At 41.2% G+C, this 21602-nt stretch overlaps 1 protein-coding gene across 2 annotated transcripts in view; it reads right to left on the bottom strand.

The window, feature by feature from the left end:
• LOC146704870 (PDZ domain-containing RING finger protein 4) overlaps window positions 1-21602 on the bottom strand; it is a 115121-nt gene that overhangs the window by 13866 nt on the left and 79653 nt on the right. For both annotated transcript variants that reach the window (XM_085462319.1, XM_085462320.1), the window contains 2 exons: window positions 3545-3798; window positions 1288-1390 (listed from right to left, as the gene is read on the bottom strand). In XM_085462319.1, coding sequence (XP_085318445.1) covers window positions 1288-1390; window positions 3545-3798 — 357 coding nt within the window. The remainder of the gene's footprint in view (window positions 1-1287; window positions 1391-3544; window positions 3799-21602) is intronic.

Raw genomic sequence — 21602 nt, 5'->3', positions numbered from 1 at the left:
TGTTTATCACTTTATGACTGTGTAACCGTCTTCTGATGGCTGCTTCTAGCAGGATAACACACCATGTCACAAAGCTCAAATAACCTCAATCTGGTTTCTTGAACATGACACCAAGTTCATCGTACTCAAATGCAATTATCCAACAGAACACCTGGTAAAATATTATTAGCACTGTGGATGTGTCACTGTGTGATTTTATTGTGTCAATATGGACCAAAGTCTCTGAGGAGTGTTTTCAGCACCATAATAAATTTGCACCAGACAGAATTAAGGCTGTTCTGAAACTAAAGAGAGTCCAACCTGGTACCAGCACGGTGTCCCTTACAAAGTGGGTAAACTATCAGTCGACATACAGTAAGTGGAACAACATCAGGGTAGTATAAAACCCTGCAAGCATTTAAAAAAATAAAAAAAGAAAGTGGAAAGGCTGCAAAGCACACAGAGTATAATAGGATTTGCTAATAGCAATGAGGCGTAAAAAGATGCTTTAATACATTATATTTGTTCCGATTTGACACTCAAGCCTCTGCGATTCAAATGGGTGCACAAATCTCTTTAGGATGTGAAGAAACAGCTCAACCTCAGTGGGTGAAAACATTCAGAACAAATTCAATGAAACAAATAGGAGGAGGGAGGGGTGAGCAATCATCATACATCAGACCAGAGGAGCCCTCGCTGACTTTGTGCTCACACCTCAATGACTCGGAAATAAAGAATATTGGACCAAAGCGGTTAACAGACACAGTCTGTTTATCACTTCCTGTCCCTGAATCAGTGATTCTCTAATGTGCTAGAGATCATTAGCCTCCAAAGCATCACCTATCCTACTGTTTCCCTTACTTACACTTTGGGAAAGACGCATAAGCAAAGATTTTTTTTCCCTTGCTAGCAGCTGCCACACACACCTCACTTTAATTGGGTTTGATCATACTCAGTCAAACAGCTCCCTCGGTTTCTCTTCCGGACACATGAAAACAACTTACAAATCTCAAGCAAGAACGGGTGCACTTGGAAGTTTTCTACTTTATCTTGTCGCCTTTTGAGGGCAAAAGCTTTGGTCATTTTCAACAGAAGCGAGGACTGTGATGCGACTGATTATCTCGCACTACAGTGCCCCTGGGATTTGTCCTTAATAGATGAGCACAGGAGAAATGTGTTTGCAGGAATGTAGATGTACACTTCACACCTGTGCAGGGATCCTACTCCCATGCATACACTTTTGATAATAATCCCTTATAGCTAATATTGACCATTCCAGTTGCCACCGATATCAAGTATCAGTCTTACCTCATACTCAAACTCCTCTGTCCTGTCTCCATCAGCGGGTACAGGGGAGAGGTAGTCAGTCCCTTCGTAGTAATCCTGGTCCATTGTATGAAGGGAATGACAGCTGTCAAAAGGGATGGACAGGGAGCCAGGGAAACAGAAAGAGGTGGAGATTTTGGTGTAAGCAAGATGCTTTTCCTCAGTTTGACAGTGACAGGACTTAGTTGCTTTTGTCTTAGCTGAAATCTGAAGAAGAAAGGATTTGTCAAGAGCTTTCATTGGTGCTGGAGTGTTAATAACAGCATATCCACATACTGTAATTTGCTTCCTGCTCTTGACAGACAAAACCCCCCACACTGTAAAGTGTAATTCTATTATGCCTCCCTCAGTCACAGAACAAAACAGCATTGTGAGGGCCTAACGCAATGAGCAAGCTTTGGTGCCGCACAGGATAATCACGGTGGACAAAAACCTCAAAAAGACACTCTGTCGAACACGTTGAGTGATGTTTCCAGGGGCTGTCTGACTCCCAGATTACCCAGGACTGTAAAACTGTCTCAAAACAACCTTCCAGTGATAAAAAAAAAAACAAAAAAAAAAACAGACTGGTAAATGTCAGAATGCTTGATGGCTCAATATTATTCATGTAACAGCATTTGGCAGTGGGAGCAAAGAACACAATTACAAATTTACAATCTAGCCCCAAATATAAGATGCCAAAACCTTTGTTATAGCTATAAAACCTGCCGTATATTGGATTGTGCACCTGATCTCAGATGAAGAGAAGAAAATGTGAGTTTTATGGGTCACATTGATTACATTCTGACTTGGCCTGGGGCTGTGAGGATCGGGCATACATTCCTTTGTGTTGCCTAGCTTTTTTTAGTAGCCCATTTGCTTTAATCACCTTGTAAACCTTCCATGAGGCAAAATAATACCCCAAGCAGCTCCAATTAAGGCCAGAAGTTCCCGTGAGGATTTCTATGGTGACACTGAGTATATATAGATATATATATCGTGCATGCAAGATACTTACCCAGACAGTTTTTTTTAAATAACATCTCCAATATTGACACACAGTTGCTTTAACTGACTGAATACTTACGCAAGCTTCCAATGACAAGAAATATACAACTCAAAATGTGTAGTGTTTTTGGAATTAATCATCTACTGTACCAAACAATGGGGCAGTCTTAATTTCTCGGCTCTGTGCAATAAAGCTGCAGTGTTGCTCTTGCTCATTCCCTCGAGGTGAAACCTAGATATTCTTTTATGCTAAACTTTTCTTGTGCACACTTTACTTCTCCTCTGAGATAAACACAACACAAACTAAAATGCCAAAAGATGAAATAAGGAGCCATGTTTCCTTTGTTGTTTTCCAGCAAAACCTCTTGTTGATGCTTCAAACTCTGGAGATCTTTTAATGGATTGCTCTCACAAACAATAAAAAAAGGGGAAAAAAACCCCAACTTGGCTTTGAAGTGATGTACAACCCAGCAAACGCTTGAGCTGTTGAGATACGATCAGTCTCACATCCACAAATTATACATAGTTACATTAGTTATATTTTCTCTAAATATAGAGAAATTTAACTCAAAACATATTTAGTCTGTCTACTGAAAAAATAATCTCTGTTGACTTATTATTGCAGTTTTTCACCTGCCACCCAGCTACAACTATCCCCCTTGTAAATTTTTAAGTACACTGGTAGTTCAGATCCTCAAAGTCTAGAGGACGTTGTATCTATAACAACATTTATTTGTGGTCTTGGACTTTATCTGCCTAGTGATACATGTAGCACGCTTGGCTAATCAGAACCACTTGAAACTGTCCATAATTTGTCTTTTGTTTCTTTTTTTCCCCATTTCCTCGTATTTGTGAAGCAGGAAATGAATGGTTCTAGGACGCCCATTCAAACAAATCTCTATTTGTCAGAATAAACTGCGCGTCTGGTTAGGCAATTTATTTATAATAAACAGTCGTCCTCCAGACTTGTAATGCTAATCCTACAAACGCTGATATTTCTGCTTCATGGCTCAATGACATTGCTTATTTTCCCCCATCCTTAATTATTGTCAGCCTCAGCCAAAGTCAGACAAGGACACAACAACAAACTCTGTATCGCTATCTGCTGCAGCAAACCTAAAACTTCATAGTGGAGTAAATCTAAATAAAAAAATATATATATCAAGAAATTATATAAAATCATTTGTTGCTATGCTCATAGTCTGTGAAAGCAGGGCTCCCGATCTTTTTAAGCTTTATATTTTCTGCATACCTGTCAGAGAGCAGGAAGGGACAGACGTCAGGCACAGGAGGGGTTGAAGGCCGGAGTTTTGCCAGCGCCATGATGTGTTCAAAGGTGATGTCAGTCTGAGTGCACACATCCACCACATGGATTTCCTGAGGGGGGCCATGGGGGCGCCCGCTGGGGGTCCGCCGGATGACCTGCACCACGACGGGGTCCTTGGCAGGGCGAAAGGCTTCCACAGTCTCTTCATGGCTGGACTTGGACAACTCTTTTCCATTCACCTGAGAATAACAGTGAAAAATTGCATTCTTTTGTGCGCTTATTTTGACAACTTTTTGGCATAAAAATGTGTAAAGATACTATAAGCACAGGTATCATTTAAGTGGTTCTATAGTCCTGAATTTCGCATGTGAATACTGAGACTAAAAACCTGGGAAAAGTGACATAAGCTCAAAGCCTGCTGCATGCTCTACTCTAAGCAGTGCCCTTCACCTGCACCAACGGAGTACTGTTTAGCAGTAAAAATGCACCACATGTTAAAAAAACCCTCAATCTTAATGCATTCTTCTAAACTTCTCTACCCAGTGTACTGACTCATTAAAGGTGGAGACGATGTCTTCTCAATATATGATCAAAAAGGCATCTTAATGAATATAACAGTGGAGAGCATGCACACAATCAGTGTGATGCAACATAATTAGGCTGTTAGATCAAAACCCAAACGGCCTCTGTCCACTCATTCCATCTTCAACCTCATCTCCCGAAAAAGAACTGGATTTTCTGGCAGACTGAAAACCATTTGCACTACAGCTGGAACGTATAAAGAAAATCATTGCTTCATTTAGCACCAGTAATTTCTTTGCAGGAGAAACTCTGGCTGTGGAATACCCCAGAGAATGTGCTTTGGTATAAATGCTCAAGCCAGAGATTATAATTTAGATAACGGCAGAAAAGTAAGAGGGAAAATAAGGTAGACGCAGGATAATTACAGTTACTGTTGCATTTAAATGTGGCTTTGGAAGGGAGTATTTTGCTCACACTGCAAACTTAAATTAGTTAAAATGACAACTATGAAGTAAAAGAAGGCATTTATATTCACAAGCGTCAGCTGTGGAAAGATACAGCGAGCCTGGGAAACTCAAAAGCGGCAGTGTTTCTGGGCCTGAATTACAAACTCTTTAAAATACAAAGTCGTGGCAGAAATAAACACACACACACACACACACACACACTTCTGACTGTAACAAAATGACCTAAATTCATAAGCAGCTGGTAGTTTTACAGCAACTGACTGTGCATGTACTGCCTCTAAACGAACATTAGAGACAAAGAACGCACCTGGGAAGTCCGACAGAGGAGGTTTATATTTATAAACCCAAAAATCCCACCACCAATTCTTTACTCCTGCGTTTGAATGAAATGACTCAATGTGCTTTTGTACTGACAGGACCACACAGCATTAACCGTGTGTAAAGCATGGATGTTTCCAAGTCCTCATAAATCCCATTTGAGCTATACGCAACTAGTTGGATTGGATTATAGAGGCAAGCAAATATTTGTCTTTTATTTTATTGTTATCATCACTTATTTGTAATTGACTTATTGGCTGATAGAAAAAGCCAGAACAAAGTCCCACGACTCAAAAGTTGACTACACCAAAAAGTATTCACCTTATATCATATTTCACAAGAGTTGGAACCTGAGATTTAAAGAAAAAAAAAAAAAAAGACAGTCGAAGTGCTGCGTAATCATCTTTAAAGTTTCGAACAGCTGAAACTATCCAGATAATGAAGACATATATCTAATATCTCGAGATACCCTAAGGAAAAATCCCTTAAGGGGACTCCAGACTCAGTAACCGCTCCATTATGTGCACAAATGAGCAGAAAAGACTAAAGAAAAAAGAAGAAGAAGAAAGAAATATCCCCATTTGGCAACTCCCAAATTGGGCAATTCACACATACGCACATCACCGACATCCTAGGACACCATCTGAGGAGTAGTAACACTTCTTCTCCTTCAAGGAGCACTTTTAGTAATTTGTGACTACACTACACAAGAAATGGAGAGATTTTATGAAGAAAGACCCTACAGCATCATGTGGACTTGCTTTTTTCCTGGTAGCATTAAAAGGCTACCCCACAAGTGCCACAGAAGACAAGTAAATAAATCTTCATCAGCACAGCACTGCTATAATTTCATCTGTTTGCCATCCCCATAACTAACACCATTATGTACTGGCAGTAAATATAAAAATATTTATAGGGGGATAAACAGCGTAGGACAATGAATATTATAACTGTTATGCCACAGCAGTGCTGCTCTACTGTTCTACTTAGTTCGTTCCTGGATGCGTCTGTGTTATTCCTTTTAATTCTCCACGTAAATCCCCAGAGACTGAGGGATGCCCTACAAAAAATAAACAGCTTCTTTTCTCAGCAGTAACTGTAGCCAGAGGTGGGACCAAGTCATTGTTTTGCAAGTCTCAAGTAAGTCTCAAGTCTTTATCCTCAAGTCTCAAGTCAAGTCTCAAGTAATGTCAGGCAAGTCAGAGTCGAGTCTCAAGTCACTGGTGTAAAAGTCCGAGTCAAGTCACAAGTCTGAAACTTTGAATTTCAAGTCCTTTCGAGTCTTTAAAAAAAAAAACGAAAAAATAATGTTGCAGTTATGCTAAATGTAAATGTTAGACCATGTAATTTTTTAATCTGTGTTTTTCTCAACACATGACAAAATAGTGAACTTAGAAAATATACACAAATTGTGAAATTGCACCTCTTTAAAATGCAGCTCAATTAAACCTAGCTCCAAGAATAATTTTCACCGACAGTTCTGAGATAAGCTGCATGTTATTCTTGGATGCGGTTGTAGGACCGGCTTTAAAATCGCATGACAAAAATATCATACATATTAAAAAAAACTGAATCACCAACGTAGCCTGGAAAACATTTGCTAGTTAGATGAAGTCAGCTATCTCATCTTAGCATATTTATATGCATATTTATAATCATACGGTTCTTGGAGTGAGTGCATACACTCATGAAGTTTAGTAACTTCCGGTCACTGCAACAAGCCCAGGTACAGTTTACCGACGGATGGGTGCAGGACCTTGAAATGCACCGTGTAGAAAGTAAAGACCATCGTACGTATCATAAGTTTACCAGTCTCACAAATCGTCGTCATAAATACACATTCCTTAACCGTTTATTAATAGGACCTTTGAGCTCAACGGTAATTAATTAGTAGTGGAAATAATTTCTGGTACCCATCACAGAAATGTAGCAGTGACAATAATATTGTATGCTGTAATCGTACTGGGCAATTAGTGATACAAAAAACCAGTTTTATCCTGTGAATAAAAGTATATGTTTTTGTCAATGTACCATAATAACAGAAGCGAAACGCAATATTGTGTCAGGACAATTCACTATTCATGCACAATAAACAAAGGAGCATAGCGCGACAATTTCTGTTCAGCGCCAGACTTGCTTGTAACCTATATCACCAATTATGTTATGAAAATGACGTATTAAGTACTAAAAGACACTGACCTTCGTGTAAATGCTTGGAGCAGACTAACCTGTGAGCTGGAGTGTTCTGGGACGTTATATTTGATCTTTGAATGGCTGCAATCCAGACCATCCGTGCGTCTTTGTTACTTTGGAAACATGGCTCGAACAATTTCTCTTCAACGACGTAATCCGATAACAACCGATCTCTTTACCCGTCGGCTTCCCGTGGCTGTCATGCGACCGGATATTGCAGTTAATAATACAACAGCTTCTTGACATTTTTGTGTTTCTTTTTATCGCTGTATAACTGATTTTAATTGAAAGCCTGCGTGCGCTAGTACCGCTTGCCACGAGTTCCCAGAATCCTTTGCGGTTCTACCCGTGAATGACGTCACATTTTCAATCTCCATATAATATGCATGTTAAATTTTATATTTGGGGTAAAATATCAAGTCTTTTCAAGTAAACCGGTTCAAGTCCAATTCAAGTCCCAAGTCATTGGTGTAAAAGTCCAAGTCAAGTCACAAGTCTGAGAACATTTTTTCAAGTCAAGTCTAAAGTCATAAAATTAATGACTCGAGTCTGACTCGAGTCCAAGTCATGTGACTCGAGTCCACACCTCTGACTGTAGCCATATATAACTCTCTTAGCTCTTGTGCTCTGGTCTGCTCCCCTGCCTCCTGATGTGACCTTTGTTTGCAGCAAACTTACATTAATCACCTCAGCAGGAGATAAACTCGGTCAACAGATCTGTTATTCAACTGTGGGCAACGTGAAGGTAGAAAAAAAGCAGTCGTGCAGCCTCTCTCATCCCGGCTTCACTCCTACCTGCAATTACAATTGAAATGCACGACCTAATGCCCTTAACTGACTCCCAAACAAAGGTTTGTATGCCAAAACACATTTTAAGGTTAAATATTTCCACCCAATGACAATAAAAGTTCCAAGGCACCCACTCTTAGGTCTTCAGGTATTCCACCCACAAAACATACCTCTTATTCACATTGAATCTAGCAAGTGCCCCCACTTAAATCTTTCTTGCTTTCATTCTTGGCCATTCAGCAGTTCTTAAGTACTGCAGCAAATACCTTACACATAAGTACTGTATTAAAGAAACATGGAGTACTGTTGTAATTAGCTTATATAGCTCGTTCTTTCCTCTTTTGCTGCATGTCTCTTGCTCTGTAGCCTAATCCTTGAACAGAGAGTCTGCTGGAAACAAAGGAGTTGGAGCAGACAAATGAGGCAGCCCATAGCGTATGACAGACCCAAAGAAAAATGATTAAATTTTCCAGCTCTCCCCCTTGTTCAGACTGTCCAGTCCAGGCTCCTCCTCCTTCTCCTCCAAGCCTCACCGTTTAACGAGTCATACTCACAGCCAAACAGAAACAAGAAATCTATCAGGGAAAAAAAACGGGAGGGAAGGTTGTGTTGTTTTTCTATTTTGTTCACTGGTTTTTATGTGAGACAGATGGAACAATTAATCCCCAATAAACACAAGAATATTAAGTAGCTTTAACTCCATGAGGGACGCTGCCATCCTTCTTGTGTCCCCTTGACTGATGTCTATCCAGCTAGACACACTGCCTATGTTATTTGTGTGGATCTGTAGTCCTATCTGACAGATGGGAAGGGGTTTTATAAGTCTGGCTGCGGCTCCCTCGATATTCTCAGATATTCTTACACTGAATATCTGCCTTCAGCACACTTTTGCTTTATTATCCACAAAGTACACCATCAATCTGCATGCTTAACGATGCTTAAGGTGAGTTCCTACACTAAAACTGGAATTGGCTAAATTCCACAAACACTGTTTATTCACAAATTAACAGCCCGAACAAGCTGTAGCCTCTTAAAGTTTCATCACACATTCAAATGTAGTTATGCAGGAATCAGCTATCCTCCTCAAGTGTGCATGCAAAGCACGCAAATACATATTCATTCATAAACACGTGCTGGTAAACAAGATCTGTTTGCAACAAATTATTTAGCAGCTGTAGTGTTTATCAAGTCCAAAGCAGCTCTGCAAGTGCTTCATGGCCAAAAGTGTTCCATATGCACTGAGTCAACATGAATTATCTTATTGGTCTGGAACAAAACAATGGTGATTGCTCAGGAGAGATCATTTGCTCTACAACCGGGACAGGAGATGATCAGGTAAATGTGAAGTTGGAAGGAAACTGGTGCTGGGATGGAGGAGCTGGATCAAGACACATCTGCTGGCTGTTTGCACATGGATATGCAGCAGCTGTAGCCAGAGGAGAAATGTGTTTTCATTCAAAGCCCCAGAGACGACCACCAGCCTTCCAACAACAAATGCAGTAAACCAGCTTAGTGGAGTGTAACAAAGGGATGCAACCACTTTTTTCCCCTCCTTTCTTTCATTTCCTTTGTAGCAGAGTCCCGTATTGACAAAGACATTCAAAAAACTGTATGTGTTACGCGGCTGAGTGCATTAAATCTCCTCTTCAGCAAACATCTGATGTCACTTTAAGCCGCCCTGAGCCGTTACCGACAAACAAACAGACTTACTTGAAAACTTTAACAGTCACTGTGTATATAACTACGAGCTTGTAGACGCCTACAGCAAAGCGCAATCCTGAAGGCGCTTTCATCTGTGACCCATCTTATCATTAATCCTCCAGGTAAGAGGACAAGCCAGGAAGAACAAACACGCAGCAGCTTAGCTCGACCCCTCGAGCGCCTCCTCTGTCACTGCTTTTGTCTCATCGACTGCTCCCTCCCATCAATATCTCCGAAGACCGAGGGCAGAATGTAGTGATAGTGGTAGGAGAGTGGGGCAGTTTATCTGTTAATGTGTCAACTTCAGCCACATCTGATGCCGCTTCTACGGAAGAGACAGCTTCTCTAGCGGGAAGCACAGACAGCGCTGGCAGCTTGCAGGGGATTACTGATAGAAGTGATTGATGTACTTCTTCTGCGAGGAGAAAAGACAGCCTCAGGCAGTAGACTATAATAGTCCATTAGCTTTTTTATGCCTTTGAATTAACTGCACACATTGCTTTATAGCGTGCATGTAGCACTTTGAATCTTAATGAAATGTTTTTGTTTTCAATTTTCAAAAGATTACGGTGCGACTAAGGGGACAGCGTTTGCCTTCGTAGGTATCCTGGCTGATGTAGAAGAGCACAGAAATGAATGAACCAAGGTCATTTATTCCACTTCAGCTACAGCGACATGGAAACACGGCTTTCGACAGAGCCCGGTATTAACTGTGTAACCTTGTCTGTTGATCTTAACATCTGTACATGCAATAAGCCTCAGTTACGCGCGGTCTGCAGCTCATGTGCTCGGTCACCTGCTGGTCTGAGTGGCAGCGTGTGGGGTGCTAAGTATATGCAGGCAGATGGAGGAAGTGTAACATGTAGGTCATCCAGGCCCACGAGTGTGGGGCTTACATCCATCGATTACACGCCTGTTCCATCTCCTCATCTTCTGGGAAAAGGCAACATGACCCACTCATTGTTGGGCTCCAGTCACCTGTGCAGAGCCCTCAGATAAAAGAGTCAAAGAAGACTGTGGGTATGACAGTTAGGGATGGGTTCAGTTTGTCAGCTTTAATTTAGATCATGTTCCCACTTGAGTTGAATTCATCCGGTTGTAGTTCTCTCTCTCTCTCTGACAGTAAGGACACCGCCAAAGTGTGGTGCATCAATACGAGTTAATGATTAATGTCTTTTTTAGTGCATTGTTAGCTTCAGAATACATATTTATATATTTTTTCTTGCACAGCTTAGTTAACATCTGTTTTGTTTCAACGCTTAGACAAATGAAAATACTTTTTAAGTTTGAACTAAACCTCACCACAGTGTTTGTCTTAATTTACTCATCTGCAAAGTAAAAACACAGAAGTCTTTTGGATGGTGTTTACTCATTTTTACACAAAAAAAGAGACAAAAATAAGCATTTCCACTCAATCGTGGTGGTGATTTACGGAAACACAAGCCTCAGTGATGCTCCAACTTTTTTAGCTTTATTTGACAGAAAGTGAAGAAATGACAGGAAAGCGGGGGTAGAGAGAGAGCGGGGAAGACATGCAGCAAAGGGCCGTGGGTTGGTCGACCGCTCTCAGCCGTATGGCATGTGGTCGTCTGCCCGACGCCCAGTGATGCTGCAAATTTTAATAATGTTAACACTGTCAATCCATTGAAATTCTGTCAAAAATAATTACTACAACTAAACTGAACTAAAAACACAACTACTGTACTGTTAGTTGATTTTTTTCCCCCCAGCTGTGTCTATGCAGCCATATGGCACACGACGCGCTGCCAACGGAGTCTGCTCTACGACACACGAACAGAAGCCCCCGCACCGCAGCTCCAACAACATCGGCATGTTGGAATTTTGTCCTTCGACACGCCAGGCGGAATTTGCATTTTCATAAAAAAAATAAATAAATAAAAATAAACTGCCTGCGAGTGGGACATTCAGTAGAGAAGTGGAATTAAATACTTCTTGAGGACTTTCCAAATGCTACAAGACCGAGATTTGATGCGAACATGACTGCTAGCTCATCCTTCTCGGCGAGAAAGCGGACTGGGTTCCTCCTTACACCCAAATGTCTCATTTCAATAATAAGTGTCAGAATAAAATACGGGCCAAGGTCTGCTACAGTGCAGCTCTTATGACTGTATAAATCACAGTCAGCGCTACTGTCTCAGCAACTCAAGCAACGCTCCAACGACATGAAACCGAAAGAAAAAGAGAGAGAGTAAGGATGCCACTGGGGAAATTTGACAATCCCCTCAACATCTCTACATGAGCCAGTGTACATGCCTCCTTTAACCCCTCCAACCACATAAAAAACACCACACAAGGCCCCTGGGCTATTTTTCACATTAAAGGCCCTTTGCGCTGCTGCTGAGGTTTTATGCCCGCAGAACATTTGATGAATTCTGCCAATTTTCTTCTCTGAGCACCAATCTTCTGTGGAGCACTCCCTTTATTGCGCAACTCGTTCAAGGTGTATCACCTCTTTCAATCTGCTCTAAAATTTACTGTGTGGCTTTTACATATGTTTATTATCCAATCTCTTTCCGTAATAACTCAGCGCAAGGACAACTTTTTTAAAAGGACAAAGGGAGAAGGGCAACGACACTCAATGTCAAACGTGCTGAGCAGCATAGCGGGTAAAGAGAGCAACAGTTCACAAATGTTCTGGGTTACTTTCTAGCTTTTGGTAGCACGTAGTGAGCAACAGATCACTGATTTCAGCAATAAACACCAGGGCCAAAGCACCAACACAAACTTGGTCCAATAATATCCATGGCACCCTCCTGTTCTCTTTACTTTCCCACAAAATAGGTCACTCTTTTTTTTTTTCAACATTAAAAGATTAGGGCTACATTCGAGATAATGATACTATCCTACTTCGGTTTCACTCTGAAACTCTGCTGCAAATTTTAAATACGATTTGTTCCCGGTGAGGGAAACACCACTGCTAAGTTAATCAGCTAGTTCAAGGTTAATGGCACATGCGGGGTACACGGAGATTTAGAGATGCGGTTAATCTCTGTGCTTAACTTTTAACATCTTGCCATCTTGGAGTGGTTTTTAATGTAAAACGGAGGGAGAAAATCGAATTAGAGTAAAAGCTGCACTTGGGTGGATGAATAACTAATGGATGAACAGCCTTCTCCTTGGTGATAACTGATAATTGGTTTGGGGGGTGGGGATGATGAGGGGTAGCTGGATGATGCTATGTGCTGTGCAGATCAGCAAAATGGCCTGGCGTGAAAAGATGTCATAAGGAGTAATGGTGCCACCCATATGCTGACTGAAGAAAATCAAGTGGGTACTGTCATGGAACGCCTCTTTATGTGAAGAGAATGAGGTGGAGGGGGGGTGCAACAAACAGAGGTGAATCGTAGTGTTTTTAACACACACACACACACACACACACACACACACACACACACGCACACACACACACGCACACACACAGGGACAAACCGAAACCACTAAGGTTTGACAAATACATCTCCTCCTCTTCCATTTCTCTTGTACGTCTTCAGTTTATTCTGTGCAGTAGGCACATGCATTTAAAGAAAGAAATGCAATGTAAATGTTAGACAACAACAGTCATTTTACACATTAATTATTGTGCAAATATAGAAGAACCGGGAGGTAAATATCACGACCTTTGGAAAGAGCCAGACTTTCCATATTCCATCTTAAGTCTTAATGTGAAGTATCTGGGGCAGCTATTGCTCAAGGAGGTCCTAAATTGCTGCCTTTCCTTTCAGTAAGTTTTCTACCCATTAATGGCAAAATATTAAACAAGCAAGTCCAAAAAGTGACTCACTCAGCTGCTGCACCTCTTTTCTGAATACCCAGTGCAACGACGCTATCATGGGATTTATGACGAGGCCAGGTTTGTCCCTGTTCAAAAATAACTTCCAGGAGATTCGCAGTAGAAAATATTTATGCAATATTTTGTGGAACACATCTTGCAATCGAGGAGAAAGGTTGAACACACTTCACAGCAGTCATCCTCTTAATTCTGAATCTAATGCAGAGTTACAGATAGGGAAAACAGTATGTGTATGTAGTATCTGCAAGCAGCTGTGCTGTCCTTGTGACTCATCACACAGTCAAAACACAGTAGATGTTTACAATGGACATGGTTTGGGTAGTATTTTTAACATTTTCTCCGATTTGCTGACTTTTCAGCTGACACTGAGAGTTTAGTAATTAAGTTTTTCATCTGTGTGGCAGAGCAGTGCCATCAAATGCCAGGTCGTTTTTTTTTTTTGTTGTTGTTTTTTTTAAAAAGTCATTCATTGTAGCTTTATGAGTTTTTGGAAATGGGAGTTATTTTCTTCACAAATATATGTGGTCATCCAAGCAGTTAAAGCAATTAACACTGGATAAAAAGTATTTATATAATGCCAGACAGACTTGTTTTTTTTCCACATCACAGACATTTTGGTGTCCCTCTTTTTCCCTGAAGCTGCCACTGTGAAGGTTACTGGTTTGGGAAAGAGAGCGAAGTTCAGACAGCTTTAATTGTGGAAATGATATACTGAGAGACTTTGATGGCTGATCACTAACTCATCTATTAGTCATTAACTAAGAGCAAATTGAAGTGGGTTGTCAAGCAAGGAAGGGAAGAAAGGAAATAAGGAGGAAAGAAGCAGAGTATGAAAGAAGCTGTCAAAACCTTTACAATACGAGTCCAAATGCTGAAGTAAAAAAACTATGCACAAAACAATTTATTTTGTGCATGATGTGTGAGATTGCTGCGTCTTTTACCTCAGGCTGCTTTTCTTCTTCTTCTTCAAAATCAAGACAGCTTCAAGGATCGACACTGAGCAGGTCTGGTCAATTCAGCTAACGTCAAAGAGAGTAAAACGAGTGGATTACTGATGATAGCTCGAGGCTGCGAGGTCTCAGCTCTCATTTGAGCCTTTATCTCTCAAAACTCGCCGTCAAATCTTAATTCAAACACTGAGAATGTTTCAGAGAAAGCAAAGCTAGGGGGTGTCTTGCAGGTAAATGGCTGGTGATTTGATGAAATGTCAGGTAGTTTAAGGAGTCATAGGATTATAAGGTCTCAATGGTACGCCATGTGTAAGTACGAAGCTATTGACTTCAGAGCACTCAGCAAAGCTCAACACCGCAGGGATCGAACCAACAGCCTTTGATTTTACAAAAAGCTGTTGTAGAAGTCCTACGGAGTCTTGTAGAGTAATTAGCTTCACCTGGCAACTGACAATCACACTCAAGCACTAAAAACCCCTAATTGCAGCAAGCGAAGACAACACACTGACGTCTCTTTGTGAAGGAAAGCAGCACATTAGACAGCAGACACACAGAAAAAAAGCAGATGGCAAAGGAATGCAATCCAAAAATGATTCCTCTTCAGCTGAAGGACACACAGCAGTAAATAAGATCAAAACTTCCAAGGAAGAGCGGAGCCGTCCAATTAGGACGGCATTTACAATGAGACAGTGATGAAGTTGCTGATGATAATCTTATCCTTGTAAAGAGCGGCGGCACAATTCATGATTAAAAGGAAGGACATTATCTTAGAAGAGTGATCACAAGTGTAATCAATCTACTTCACGGCTCCCCACTGCGTTGTTCATGGCACAGCAAGTGCTAGCAAGAGGTTAGGAGTGTTAGTGTCTGTGGTTTTCGCTCAACCCACTCAAGTCTCACTCTTTGTCAGGTCCCCGAGTCAATAAACAAAGGGAAGCGAGAGGAAATTGGATGCAATTCAAGTGTTTCCCACTGTGTCCTGATTACACAGTTTGAACAGGAGGAGACAGAAATGATGCTCAAAAGAGCTACTGTATAGAAAAAGTACTTCTGTGCATATCAGACTGGAGTTAAAGGACATGGACATGAAACCCTGAGAGCTCAGAGTAAAGTGAGGAAATACCACAACTCTGCAGCCATTCTTTTCAAGCTTTGACTGAACACTTGTTAAAAAAAAAAAAAAAAAAGGCAACCATAGCACCAACTATTTCAGCGTTTTCAAGTTGAACAGGTCATGAGTTCAATTCACTGCCTATCAGGCAGAAGACTTGGCAGTCGCCGGTGTGCCATGTTCTCAAAAGTTTGCTGAATTTACTCCTTTGCCATTTGGTGAAGAGGGAACATTTGCTGTGGGTCACTGCGCTAATGACATGAAACAGAACGGCAGTAGTGTTTTATTCTGCTATCCATTTCTTTGTTGGTTTATTGCGTTAGCTGCAAATGCTCAGATATATGCGAATGAACATTTCTGGTTGTCAGAGTGCCATGTGCTTTTGAGTGTGTGCTGCAAGTCCTAAGTTCTCTGGCCTGTTTTTTGATGATGATTTGTCCTTTGTTTCTCTGCCTTCTGTTACAGTTTCATTTGATATTCACCTGTTTTTTCGTTGGTTAACATGGAGCTGGGGTGTAGGCTTGTAATCCTTCTGTTGACTTTTATTTTAAGTTTTAAGATTTCAATTTCAGGGTTTAAGGTTTTCTCGTTTGTTGTGTTGGCCTTGGCTCTCCTCCCAAATTAACTTCTATTTCTTTCTGTTAACATTTTAGCAACTCAACCCAAATAGCCTTCTCATGTCCTCCATTTAGTGTTATGTTACTCCCCTCACACCCTAGACCTTTTTGGGTATGTAACAATCAGTTAAACAGTGCTGAAGAGCAGGATATGACACTGAAAGCATCATATGAACTCAATAACCAACCTACACTGTAACAGCAGGGATTATTAAGTAACCTCTAATAGAAAATAGAAACACCGTCAGCCAGCCTATTCTGAATGTAATGAAACAGCTGTCAAAACATGTTTATATGACCTGAAGCTCTGCACAGTAAATGAGCTGTAACATTACCTTGCTCTTGATAGAGAATATATTAATGAAAAAAGAAAACAGTCCACCTGGCATTTTTAATATATGCACGCACACAAAAAAGCAAACAAACCAAATTTTGATTAAGAACACCTGGCACTGTTGTTTGAAGAGTGCATCCGGGGATGAGTGGTATGATTTACAGCTAATTCACAGCAAAGTTCCTGATTAATGATTCTGCCATATCTTGAAGTTTCTCCAAAAGAGAGAGGGGGAAGAAAAGTGTTAACAAACATATTGAGCTCATGGAGGCACTCCAGAGATGCACTTATTAGCTGGCGCTTCAGAAATGTTTTGACGTTACAAAGAGTAAGCAGAAAACTGTACTGAATCCACTGATTGTGTGAACAGAGGGTGGAATGGGCAGGGATAATGTGGTAATGGTATGCGTGTGTGGCGGTGGAGGTCTTCACACCGTAGTGGGGACTATAATCAGGCCACGTATGTGATGACTAGGCTGTGTGTTTGGCATTCCCTGTTTCACAGGGCTCCAGCTCCTCTAGCTAATGGGTGTAATAAAGGATTGTTCATGCTTCCGTCCGCTCATTTATTCTCATTCCTAGGAATGTGAGGGGACCGCTCCGGCAATCAGCCTCCACCCACTGGTTAATTCCAGTGCAGATTTATAGTCCTGCACAGACTGTATAATGGATGCCCGTGTGATTGCTCCTGCTTCAAACTCATCCTACCTGCACACAAATTCTCTGTTGTTGTACAAGGCTTTATCCTTACAACTGCAAGGGCAAGATTAAATTTTAATCAGCCGCTAAGTGCAATCACAGCCATGGTCCGGATACCAACGAGGCTACACCCAGACCCCACACCTAGAGCGAACAGGCTACAGCGGGGCTGTCATCTGTTCTGGCTCTGAGACAGGGCCAGGTCACTTGTGGCTGCAGTGGAGAGGAGACACGCTCCTGACAGACAGAAGTGACAGCTGTTCTGCTTCCCCAGCACAGTGTGTGTTGTATGAGAAGTAATGAAGCCAGGTGAAGGATGAGAACAGTGGGGGATGAAGAAGAGACAGAATTAGGGCCATAGTTTACTTTATTTCTTTACTTAAAATGTATCTCCCGTTTGGATGAAATCGTATCACCAACAAGTCTGAGGAGCAGTTTGTGATTCAGCCATGACGAAGAGAAAGCCAATCTCTCCTTCAACCAATTATTTACTCACTCACTCAGTCACTTCTTCATCTCTGGCAGATATAAGCATTCAGTCCCACTTAGTTTTCAATCATACCTAAAGCGTGTGATTTCATGCCTCCCTTACACAATCCTTATAGAAGCAACATTCTGACAAGTGAACGAATAAAAAGGGAGGGAAAGCTATATTTCCCAGGAGTGTGTTTGGGAAAGTCAGACTACTTCGTGTTTGTATTCTCATTATTCTTCCTTAGTCTGAGAATAATAAGGATTAATTTTGTGAACATTAACTTCACAGTCACAGCCATTCGTAAGAGATTTTCAGTCTGATTCCTTCCAGATCTTTTAAGCCCGTCTGTGTATTCTACCCGGACTTCTTGCAGAGGGAGGTCACAGTCTTGCAGAGTGAGGGGTGAGGGGGGGAGAGAGAGCACTCCAGGTGTTGCCCTGGTCAGATGTCAGGCCACCTCTGCAGCACTTGTGGCCAGTCTTTTTGCACCAGTGCAAGGGTCGGACTGATTATAAGATCACTTTAATTGCGTGCAGGAATTTCCTGCATAGTAAGTGGAAATCGACTAAATTATGCATATTCCTGGACTGCAGGCCCTGTTATTCTATTTTTTCTGTCTTTCCACAGAAACAGCCTAATTATAGCTTTGCTCCAAATGCAAAGACACTGAAGCTGTTACTTAAAAAAGAAGTAGTGTTTGCCATTTAGAAAGCATCTCTGACACAATGACATGCATGAGTCCTTACCGCAGAAACAAACTCTGAAACTAGACACCAGAAGCCGAGTACTCAGGCACCGCAGTAGGGTATGACACCACTTTAACTAAAGTAGAAGTTCTTTTGTTCTTGTCTACCGGACAGTGTGCAGAGTTGGCGAGCGATTAGGTTCATTTATACCATGGCAGCCACTTGGCAAGGATCACCACTCCATGTGGAGCCAAAGTAACACTAGAATGAGACCAAATGGCTCTCTCAATTGGAAGGCAGAGGGTGGCAGGAGGGTAGGGGGACTGGTGGAGGGCATCTGCTCAACATTTACCTAGTGTTTTATAATTAGATGAGAGCAACTGCTTGGGAGCAACGCGTCTGTTCCACTGTGATTTTCTGATAACAATTCCAAGGCTTGGAAACAGGCGGAGGAGGGATATAGATGGAGACAATTAGTGGCGCTAATAAAATATAAACCATATTGCAAGTGAAAAGAAGCGCACCATCAAAACATGCAAACTGGTGTCAGGGTGGAAGCTGGTCATGACAAATACTAATTGGTCCCAAGAAGCAGTAGGGCAACATGTGAAAACCTGCTCACATCTGGCACTTTCAGTCTCTGTTTCACACGTTTAGGTCTCTGTCAAATACCAACACTTGGCCAAGGAGAATAACAGCTGAGTGAGTGTAGATATATAAGCCAAGTATCATACTCAGCAAAGAACCCCGCCTCTGGCATCATAAAAAACTAAAACAAAAACACAGTTGTCTCACCACATATATTTTTCTAGCAGACAGGGATGATATTAGTAAGGGCTGTTGCACTGCACTGACTTCAACACACATAATACTCGTCTCTCTAAAATATGCTCCAATAAACTGCCACCCACTAAAGACCAGCTGGTTCTCATTCTAAAATACTCATGGCATCTCGCAGATACGCATGAAGAATCCACTGGCGTTGGCACCTTGATGCAGCACGGGTTAAAGTGGGCCAGGACCATTCATAACCATGTTTCAGCACATTCAGTTATGAGTAATTTAATCTGATAGGGAGTTTAATGGAAAATACTTACCAGCTGATGCCACAGAGAAAGTAACGTCACCGCCTCCTGCACACTCTGCACACAACCTTTTTGGTTCCCCTCTCCTTCACACAGGCAGATGTCAATACATTTGCAGTGGCTGTAATTCAGCATCTAGATAGCGCTACAGGTGTAAATCATACCTAAAAGCGACATCTGCATTCAATAACATTGCAGGATGGTTTCACCGGTACAAGCTAACCTGCCAGCGGACATTTCTTTGACATAAAAAGACCTTATATATCTGAGATTCACCTAGGGCCACCCTTCGGTGTAGACTTGTCAAACAAAGACAGAGAGAAAAAAGGGAACTCCCTCAGTTGTGTGACTGCTAAATTTATTCCTGTACAAAGAACAGACTGGCTTGATAGATTTTCCCCAACAACTGGGATATTTCCAGATTCTGTGTCTCCTGAAATACAGCTATCTCCCAAGAGGAGGAAAATCTAACGGAGAACTGAAAAAAAGACACGATATGATGCTTTTGCGTGAACGCACTCACAAACACTTGCATAACAACCCCCCTCCACACACAAACACATACACACACATACCCCAAGACCAGACAAGCACACAGAAGCACCATGTCAAGCACTCTTTGTCCTTTTTTTTCATCAGCTTTCTGTCAGTTCCCTGATGAATTACAGCTCTCAGGTACAGGAAGTAGCTCATCCTAATCCCACCTTTCCTCTCATTCTCGCTCTAAACATATTCTACTATTGATTAAATCACAAACAGTCCAAAATGTACTCTATCTAAAAACAGGCATTTTGATATTGATTACCTCTGCGCTATTCCCTCAGGCTGCTTCAGTTTCAAGGCACTCCTCAGAGGAAAACTATTTTCAAATCAAATTCACTTTGTTAAGCTGCTTTTACTCTAAAATGGTGCCGAGTCTGTGGCAAAACTCGTATTTACTTCTTTGTAGATCCGCTTATGCCAGACTATCTGACATGAGCAAGCTTTGGGACCTCACTTTAATCATTTGGCACTAATCAGTCACTGTCAGGTTTTTTTTTCTCCCCGTTTTTTGAGGAAACTCTCAGCAGGTCTCTGTTTGACAGCAGTCACTCCCTCTGCAGGTTTTATAAGTGGTGGTGAGAAACTGACAAGGGCCAGTGATACACAGAGTTAGAGTGACACGTCGATGACACTAATACAGTCCCACTCTTCGCCTCTCCTCACATTATCCATTCTCTGTCTGATCTCTGTCTAGGGCACCCACAGTTCAACCCAAAGTTTCTCTGCTTTTACTTCTGAACTATAGTTTTTCCTATTTTGGAATAAGCTATCTTTATCTCAGAAATACATCTTATTGTAATTTATGTTTGTACATCCATTCATAATGCACCACTTAATTAGATCAGAGTTGTCATCCTTCCATCCATCCAGACAACTTTCTTCACAACACTGGCATAAAAGTCTTTCTGGGAGATTCTGAGGTTTTCCCAAGATGCACAGAAAGCATACCACAATCCATCCCACAGGTTTTAGGACTACACTTTGCCTCTACCTAGATGGACATGCTTGGATGTTGACCAACGTCATTCCTCATACCCAGTTTTTTCACTGTCTCAAAGGATGAGGCCATCTCATTTTGAGGACATCTTATAGTTTTGCATTTTCTAATTCGTATTTATTTTTATTTCATTTTGACTTTTTGTTTTGAATTCAGTTTAGTTTCAGTTTCTAGATTTGATAATTGTTTTAACTCAATGTAGTTTTTATTATATGAAAATGTTGAATTTTAGTTTAGAATGTAATAGTTTCAGGGTTAGTTTGAAGTCTTTTTAAATAGGCAAGATTTAGACCTTCCCCTCACCCTAACAGGTCACAGTATTTGGCTGCCCCTCCCTGCGCCTGGTTCTGCTGGAGGTTTCTAAATGGGAGTTTTTCCTTCCCGCTGTTGCCGGGTGCTTGGTTGGCGGTTTGATTGTTTTCTCTCTTATTATACGGTGTTTATCTTATAATATAAAGGACCTCAAAGGTGCTTTATATTAACTGTTTTTGTGATTTGGTGCAATGCACATAAAAGTGAATTCAAATTGAACTGAGTAATGTCTGAAATGTTTTGAATTGCATTTCCTGTAGACATGAGTGTCAATAGATGCATTCATCAGTGCCTCGTCGACAAGATGCAATAACATTTTTACCAAACTAACAGATAATAAAACTAAGACTAGATACCATGGATGGATAGTTAGTCTTCCAAGTTAACCTCCTATGACCTGGCGTTCAACCATGTGGACATCACATTTTGGGTT

Source organism: Copadichromis virginalis, linkage group LG7, assembly GCF_057382275.1.
Source record: "Copadichromis virginalis isolate Kocher_CV1m ecotype Utaka linkage group LG7, C_Virginalis_male_GT1.1, whole genome shotgun sequence".
In the NCBI taxonomy this organism is placed as follows: domain Eukaryota; kingdom Metazoa; phylum Chordata; class Actinopteri; order Cichliformes; family Cichlidae; genus Copadichromis; species Copadichromis virginalis.
Note: the sequence above shows the minus strand (reverse complement) of the source record. Positions and strands in the feature narration are given on the sequence as shown.